Raw genomic sequence first — 9,300 nt, 5'->3', positions numbered from 1 at the left:
GGGGTGCTGTCAGCTAGGAGCTCTGGAACTTTTTTCTTTTTAAAAAGAACAGCTGAGAGACAAGCAGCAGCGGCTGTGTTGTGAACAGGAGGCGGGGCTGGCTGAGGAAATGTCTAGCAGCGTAGGGATGGAGGAGCAAGTGGCTATATCGTGCAGGAGACAGTGTAACCCTCACTCTCTACAGCCTGCCACATTTGATTGTACACAGGTGCTGAATCGGGGATGAATGGGCCGGTTACCGATCAGCCTCCCCTCCCTCTTGTCTGGCTCCATACTTTTTTTTAGCTTCCTTACCTGCACACTGATAAGATCTCTGGGAAACGCTGCAGCCCACCGGCATTCTGTGTCAGGTGACAGTGTCACACATGGCTGGCTGTTAACCATTTCAGCTCAGCTATTTAGCCAGAGCTCTGCGTGTGCTGCACAGTTTAATGTTTTTTGGAGAATTAGTGATTATTTCAGCTAGAAGCTTCGCAGACTCATTAATTGTTTACTGTTCTCCACACAGTTAACCGTTTGTAAGACAATTTGTATTTTGGAAATTGGATGTGTTGCTGTCTTCTGGCACGTGGTTGTACTTTAAAAGGAGGATTACTTGATCTTGAAGAGCTGGTTTAAGTAGAGTGGCGCAGCCCTATTATACTATATGCTTTTACACTGAGTTCAGCCATACATACATTCTCTGACCCTCTCCTGTAATGTGTCTGCAGTCTCTGGCCATCTCCTGTACCGTGTCTGCAGTCTTTGACCATCTCCTGTAGAATGTCCGCAGTCTCTGACCATCTCCTGTAATGTGTCCGTAGTCTCTGACCATCTCCTATAATGTGTCTGCAGTCTCTGATCATCTCCTGAAATATGTCTGCAGTTTCCGACCATCTCCTGTATCATGTCTGCAGTCTCTGACCATCTCCTGTATCATGTTCACAATCTCGGACCATCTCTTGTAGTGTGTCTTACACATATACAAAAATGACATTTTAATAACACAAGGCTATTTAAAGCGGATGTCCGCTGGAAAAAAAATATTAAAAGCCAGCAGCTACAAATACTGCAGCTGCTGACTTTTAATATTAGCACACTTACCTGTCCTGGAGTCCAGCGCCGTCGGCAGCAGAGGACGAGCGACGGCTCGTCACTCTGCTGCCCCCACTGCCATCCTCGGTGAGGAAACCAGGAAGTGAAGCACTCCGGCTTCACTGCCCGGTTCCCAACGTCGCATGTGCGAGTCATGTGCGCCGTGCTCACTGGTCCCCGCTGTGTTCTGGGAGCCGAGTGTTTCCCAGAACACAACAGGGGGGGGGGATCCGACATCCTGCCCGCAGTCTATGTGGCCGAAGTGGGTGCAAATATACCTGTCTTTAGACCAGTATCTGCACCCCCCTCCCCCCTGAAAGGTGTCAAATGTGACACCGGAGGGGGGGGGGGTTCCGATGAGCAGAAGTTCCACTTTAGGGTGGAGCTCCGCTTTAAAAACACCTGAACATATAAAAAAAATATGGGGATATGGTCACACTATATGGTCAGATACTGCTAAGCCCACTTACTGCTTAAAAAGTACCCTATTATCAGTGGGTCCTGCACTAGTAATAGAATGTAAGATCATGCATCTCAACCATGGGAGATACACTCCTCTTTATAGGAGAACTGAAGGGACTCCCCCTATGAACTGGTGGACACTAATATGAGGTAATGGGGGTTGAGTTCTCCCACAAAGAGGAGTGTATTTCCCAGGGTTGAGACGCAGGATCTCTCATTCTATAACTAGTGTACGATCCACTAATAATGGGGTGCTTTGACGCAGTAAGTGGGCATAGCACTATATGACCATATAGTGTGACCAAAGACCCCATATTTTTTGAATATGTTCAGGCATTTTTAAATAGCCTTGCAGGATTTAAATGCCATTTTTGGATGTGTGCACTGTAATCTATTTTGTACTGTTAGTTGGTCTTATAGCTGCGCCATCTTGAATGTAAACACAATTTTTGGGTGTGCCCACCCAAGTATGATTTTGTTTTTTACACATATACAATTTGCATCATATATATATATATATATATATATATATATATATGTGTGTGTGTTTAGCATTTTATTCAATAATGCAATAAATGGGCATGTAGCCATTCACTTTCCGGAAAGAGAGAGGGATAGAGAGAGAGAAAGGGGGGGGGGGCAAGAAAGAAGGTAAGGGAGAAAACAAAGAGAGAATAAAAAGAGAATATTTGGAAGGGAGAGAAAAGAGGGGGAGGTACAAAGAAAAAGGGAGAGACATAATAAGAGAAGGAACCAGGAAGATGGATAGAGAGAGAGAGATGGAAAAAAAAATATGAGAGAGAGAGAGATAAAGGGGAAAGAAGGAAGAACAAAGAGAAGGAGTGGTACATCACAAAATATACCATAAGGGGTTTAATACTGTATGAGGGGAAGAGACTCAGGGAGCGCAAAATGTCCGCTGTTTAGGGGTGTAAATTACTTGCCTTACCTTGAGTGCTGACAACCCACACTACGCCACTGGGGCTGGTATGAAATTTTTTCCAGGGCTGGTTTTTATTCCCAGAATCAACACTCTGTAGAACCATCTTTCCCTGCAATTACAGCTGCAAGTTTTTGGGGATGTCTCCACCAGCTTTGCACATCTAGAGAGAGACATTTTTGTCCATTCTTCTTTGCAAAATAGCTCAAGCTCTGTCAGATTGGACGGAGAGCATCTGTGAACAGCAATTTTCAAGTCTTGCCACATATTCTCAATTAGATTTAGGTCTGGACTTTGACTGGGCCATTCTAACACATAATTATGCTTTGATCAAAACCATTCCATTGTAGCTCTGGCTGTATGTTTAGGGTCGTTGTCCTGCTGGAAGGGGAACCTCCTACCCAGTGTCTCAAGTCTTTTGCAGACTCTAAGGCCTCGTACACACGACCGGACATGTCCGCTGAAACTGGTCCGCGGACCAATGTCAGCGGACAGATCCGGTCGTGTGTACAGGCTAGCAGACAGATTTCCAGCGGACAAATGTTTCTTAGCATGCTAAGAAACATGTCCGCTGGAAAGCTGTCCGGCGGACATGTCCGCTGGTTAGTACACCTCACCAGCGGACAGATATCTCCCGCATGGGTTGAATGGATTCGACGCATGCGTGGAAGTATTTTACTTCCTGGTTTGGTGACGTGGCGGCGTCAACGTCACCGCCACGTCACCACGCTGTCTGTCCGCGCGGATTTCGGTTTGATGGTGTGTACAGCCATCAGACCGAAATCTCCGAGCGGACATGTCCGATGAACCGTTTTCCTCGGACTGTCCGCTCGTCTGTACGGGGCCTAACAGGTTTTCTTCTAAGATTGCCCTGAATTTGGCTCTATCCATCTTCCCATCAACTCTTACCAGCTTCCCTGTCCCTTCTAAAGAAAACCTTGGACTTCTTATGGCTTTCTTTCAACAATGGCTTTCATCTCACCACTCTTCCATAAAGATCAGATTTGTGGAGTGTATGACTAATAGTTGTTCTGTGGAACAGATTCTCCCACCTGAGCTGTGGATCTCTGCAGCTCCTCCAGAGTTACCATGGCCCCTTGGCTGCTTCTGTGATTAATGTTCTCCTTGCCCGGCCTGTCAGTTTAGGTGGACGGCCATGTATTGGTAAGTTTGCAGTTGTGCCATACTCTTTCCATTTTCAGATGATGGATTGAACAGTGCTCCCTGAGATGTTTAAAGCTTGGAATATGTGTTTATAACCTAACCCTGCTTTAAACTTCTCCACAACTTTATCCCTGACCTGTCTGGTGTGTTCCTTGGCTTTCATGATAGGTGTTCACATAGGTTCTCTAACAAACCTCAGAGAGCTTCACAGAACATCGGTATTTTATACAGAGAATATTTTACACACAGGTGGACTCTATTTACTAATTAGGTGACTTCTGAAGGCAATTAGTTCCATTCAATTTTAGTTAGGGCTATCAGAGTAAAGGGGGTTGAAAACAAATGCATGCCACACTTTTCACATATTTATTTGTTAAAACCAATTGAAAACCATTTATCATTTTCCTTCTACTTCACAATTATGTGCCACTTTGTGTTGGTCTATCACATAAAATCCAAATTAAAATACATTTACGTTTTTGGTTGTAACATGACAAAATGTGGAAAATTTCAAGGGGTATGAATACTTTTTCAAGGCACTATAGCCTAATAGTTCAAATCTGTTGAAATTAAGCTTTTAAAATATATTTTATATTAACCTGATTATTATGTTTTGAAGACATTGATTTAAAAAATTAATTGGCATCCCAAACATCATGTACTATTGTAGTCAGTTTTTTATATACAGTATTTTTATGTGCTTAAGGAGCAACTCCATTCAATGAATAAACTCGATTAGGCAACTGGTAATTTAATCCAAGAGAAATTCAAACTGTCAGTAAATCTACTCATTGCAACATAAGTTGGTCTGTACATATCAAATTCTATTCTGATTCAGCAGACAGTATACACACTTTCCAGACTGGACTGCAGCATATGGCCACATCAGCTCTATTCAATGGGTAAACTCTATTAGCCAACTGGCAATTCAATCCAAGAGAAATTCAAACTGTTATGAATCCACTCATTGCAACATAATTTGGGCTTCACATAATGCATTCCATTTTGATTCAGCAGACATTATACACATTTTCTGGACTGGCCTGCAGTATTTGATTCTGTTTTGTGCAGCTTTCCACATAGGCTTGAGTAGTGGTGCATGATTTTTATTGGATTTATAGAGTGGGCATTGCTAAAACCATAGAACACACTGGCACTCTGAGGAGATTACCAGCAGCTACTGTATATACATTTAGCCAGTAGGATACTGTACCTCTGTGCAGTATATAAAGGCCAGGATAAATAGAGGTAGCAAACTCATTGGGTCCCCTAAGTCAATTTCCATGCAGAATCTTTGGGTCTGACTGGAGTGCATCATTAAAGCACATTCATAAAAAAAAAACAATTTACAAAAGGAGGAAAGGGAAACACTGAATGCTGAAATCAAAATGTCTTTTGAATTGATGTATAGATTCTATATTGGATTTGTAGGATGTTTGGCACAGGCAATGATGCACTTTATTCAGAGAATGTATTTTGATTAGGGGGATTTATTACACATTATTTCAAACTTGTAATCAATTTACCCATAAGAATATTTGGGTTATTTGCATAACTTTATGGACTTTGGTACATACTCTGGGGTAGATTCACAGACAGGATACGACGGCATATCTCCAGATACGCCGTCATATCTCTGAGTCCAGCCGGTCGTATCTATGCGCCTGATTCATAGAATCAGTTACGCATAGATTTCTATTAGATCCGACCGTCGTAAGTCTCTTACGCCAGCGGATCGTAACTGCATTTTTCCGCTGACCGCTAGGGGCGTGTATGCTAATTTACGCATCGAAATATGTAAATCAGCAAGATACGCGAATTCACGAACTTACGCCCGGCCGACGCAGTACATTTACGCCGTTTACGTTAGGCTTTTCCCGGCGTATAGTTACCCCTGCTTTATGGTGCCATAAGTGCGGCGTACCAATGTTAAGTATGGCCGTCGTTCCCGTGTCGAATTTTGAATTTTTTACGTTGTTTGCGTAATTCGTCAGTGAATGGGGCTGGACGTCATTCACGTTCACGTCGAAACCAATGACGTCCTTGAGGCGTACTTTGGAGCAATGCACACTGGGAAATTCCACGGACGGCGCATGCGTCGCTCAGGAAAGACGTCAATCACGTCGTGTCAAACCTAATTTACATAACACACGCCCACCTCTTCACCATTTGAATTAGGCGGGCTTACGCCGGCCTATTTACGCTACGCCGCCGTAACTTTCTTATAAGAATACGGCACTTGCCTGTAAAAGTTGCGGAGGCGTAACGTAAATAGGTTACGTTACGCCCGCACAAAGAAACGCCGAACTACGTGAATCTACCCCTCTATATTTAAATTTGCACAGTTGTGTGGGTTAGGGGGTTTATTTGAATCACATATGAGTCCTGGCTTGCTATAGGTTATATATACATAAATAATAGTGCACTTCTGGTTACAATGCAAGAGATGAAATACTGAAAATGTGTTAATATACAATCACATAGTGAATTGATTATTCTAAAAGGTTTGATATGGAAAACAGTCCATGTGCCACTGGATTTGAACATATGATGTTACCCAATTCCAACGCCACAACTCAGACAGCCATCATAGAGGACAAGGAACATAGGCAGCACATAGCGTGAATACTGTTAGTACAAGTTTATACATTATTCAGGACAATAAAGAGCACTCAAGCTGCATGGAGCCTTACTGACAGCCGGCATCAGCAGGCATGAAATATGCCACACGTTCGTGGCCCCGCCACATGTAACATTGAGAACTGAATCCAGACTACTTTATCCTGAGGACAGATCCGTATTGATATTGATTCCCTTACCACAGGCCTAGGCTTAATCGCTCATTGTGAGAGCTCCCAAATGACCTAGCACATACCCAGGTTTGTTACTCATTGGTGTATTTCACTATATTGCCAAAAGTATTGGGACACCTGCCTTTACATGCACATGAACTTTAATGGCATCTCAGTTTAGTCCAAAGGGTTCAACTCTTCAGGGAAGGCTGTCCACAAGGTTTAGGAGTGTGTCTATGGGAATGTTTGACCAGTCTTCCAGAAGCGCATTTGTGAGGTCAGGCACTAATGTTGGACGAGAAGGCCTGGCTCGTAGTCTCCACTCTAATTCATTCCAAAGGTGTTCTATCGGGTTGAGATCAGGCCAGTCAAGTTCCTCCACCCCAAACTCGCTGCCGGTAGAAGACAATTGCTTGGCAGGAGGGATTCCCCTGTCAACACTGTCTGTGTTGATGGGGGAATCATGTGAATTTCAAAAACTCAGACCGTCTATGGCCTGCTTTAAAGTGAAGAAAAATTTGTCAAGGTTGCCCATAGCAACTAGTTTTAGGCTATACATATCTCTTGGTTGGTAAATGCAAACATCTGGTTGCTATAGAAAACAAAAGATTTTCCTTTGCTCTATTTTGTATTTAGTTTGGCAATGCCCAAGCATATTTGACAATGAAAATGGAACAATGATCATGGTTACTTAAACTCACAGAGTAATTAATGAAGTAAAAGCTATAAAAGTCTAGTTGAAGCTGAAAAACTTTCTTTAGACCATTTTTAGTTGCCCGAGTTCCAGGTAAAACTCTTACAATGAAGTCCTGTTACGCAGACAGAGGAGGCTTTAATCACATTTTAGATCTAATTAATCCATATTGAACACAATGATTTCTGTTGTGTTTTAGGGTGAGGGGTCATAGAGCCTTCTTTGTTCACCAACTGGCTTGTAATCATCAGGCATTGGGATATAATTTTACCCAGCAAATTCAAAGGTAACAGATCAAATGCTTATCATAAACTTAACTCATGGCTGCTTGGAATCTTTCCTCCATGTATGTGAAACCCTATCTTTCTTTTGAGGAAAATCTTGCTTGAAAGTCACCGAAGGGGTTAACAGGTAGAGCTTATATACTGACTAGCTGAAAGGCACAACTATCACTTCACTATCAGCTTCAGGACACCAGATAGCAGCTGGCCAGTGCATATCACTGTACTGTCCAGGAATAACTGAAAAGTATGGAGCAGTCCAAAAGAACTTACATACAATTTGGAGGAACTTTGCTGTCTCTTGCAGGATGGGTTCTGTCCTGCGTTACCACATTTGTGCCACTTTGGAAAAACTTGAATTTAGATTTGAATGAATTGGAAAACTGGACTATGGGTTTATGGCAGACCTGTGTTGTTCAAGAAGAAGGAGGAATGCAATGCAAAGACTTTGATTCCTTTCTGGCTCTGTCAGCTGAACTCAGAATTTCCAGGATTTTAATGTGCTTATCTATTGGCTCTGGAATTCTCGGTCTCTCCATCTGTGGCCTTGGCTTGGACTGTGTAAACATTGGAAAGCGAAGACAGGAGTCCAAAAATCGACTTTTACTTCTTGGAGGCATACTGCTTGGGACAGCAGGTCTGAGTTCCTTGGCTCCAGTCTCCTGGGTGGCTTATGACACTGTCCAAGAATTTTGGGATGAAACTATTCCAGACATTGTCCCAAGATGGGAGTTTGGTGAAGCATTATTCATGGGCTGGTTTGGAGGGTTTTTCCTCCTAGTTGGTGGCACTCTACTTGCTTCTTCCTACTGTTTTATAACTTCTGATCCAAAAACTGCATGTTACACACCTACAAAGCATCATAAACAGTATATATCTGTAGACTCCAAATATCCAGACCTGACTGTATAGCAAGTGTTATTGTTAAAACTGGATCCAGAAACCCTACTTAATTTGGCATCTAATTACTTTTTGTGTTTGTTAAACTAACTTTACTGAAATCAAACATTGTTACCATTACCCTGTTTCACATTTTTTTTTCTAAAGAACAATGCTGATAAAAGGTGTCATGGGTCTCAACTTTTCTTCCAGAACACAAGAAGATGTGGTCTCCCAACAGAAGCTAATGTTAAATAATCACATGGAAATCTGAGACATCTCAGAAGCTGTTAAATGTACCAAGTCTTGGTTTCCAAGACAAAAACCTACATCCTTCTTGCACTGATGATCACCCGAGTCCCTGAAAATGAATCAAATGGCTGTGCAACAACCTTAAAATGGCATTTTAAATTGAACACCTTACCTAAACACATCATCATTTATTGTACAAATGACCATCTTTGACACTAAAACTTAATTGTTTGCTACAAAATCATTCAATTAAAGTCATGAGACTCAGCTTGTGTATATTCTTCTAAAAAAGCATGTGTCTATACAAGGGGATATGTTTTTGGTCAGAAACAGAAAACTCTTAAGTGTAATCACATGTTGAAATTTAACTTTTTTTATACAGATCACAGCAAGCAGAATTAACACAAGTATGGGAAAAAGTAAAAGTAAAAAAAGTACAGATATAGAAAGGTAGTTATATATATATATATATATATATATATATATATATATATATATATATAGAGCAGTTGATGATGAGCTCTTTAAATACAAAGCATACCTTCAAGTATTAAGTATCTGACAAACATGTTTCCTGTATGCCATTAGTAAACAATTAGCATTTACAGCTATGCAAGTACCCTTTGCAAGGTAACAAAGTGTTAAGAAATAATAGTCTATATGTCACTACTGAGGATATAATTGTCTGACTAGAATAATGAAATCACCCATAGAGTTAAGGAACTCTTTTAAAGCCAATTACAGGTGGAATAATTCTAGTAA

The 9,300-nt window shown here is 41.6% G+C and overlaps 1 protein-coding gene across 1 annotated transcript; it reads left to right on the top strand.

Moving 5' to 3' along the window:
* Window positions 1-7,566: 7,566 nt before the first annotated feature.
* On the top strand, window positions 7,567-9,006 carry CLDN24 (claudin 24). Its single transcript, XM_040335915.1, has one exon. It carries the CDS (start codon window positions 7,657-7,659, stop codon window positions 8,317-8,319), a length of 663 nt encoding a protein of 220 aa, XP_040191849.1. The 5' UTR covers window positions 7,567-7,656; the 3' UTR covers window positions 8,320-9,006.
* The last annotated feature ends 294 nt before the right edge of the window (window positions 9,007-9,300 follow it).

Source organism: Rana temporaria, chromosome 1 (genome assembly GCF_905171775.1).
Source record: "Rana temporaria chromosome 1, aRanTem1.1, whole genome shotgun sequence".
In the NCBI taxonomy this organism is placed as follows: domain Eukaryota; kingdom Metazoa; phylum Chordata; class Amphibia; order Anura; family Ranidae; genus Rana; species Rana temporaria.
This window is presented reverse-complemented; position numbering and strand designations above follow the sequence as displayed.

Coding starts and splice junctions, on each gene's coding strand:
- CLDN24 (XM_040335915.1), top strand. CDS start 7,657: ATGGAGCAGTCCAAAAGAACTTACATACAATTTGGAGGAACTTTGCTG.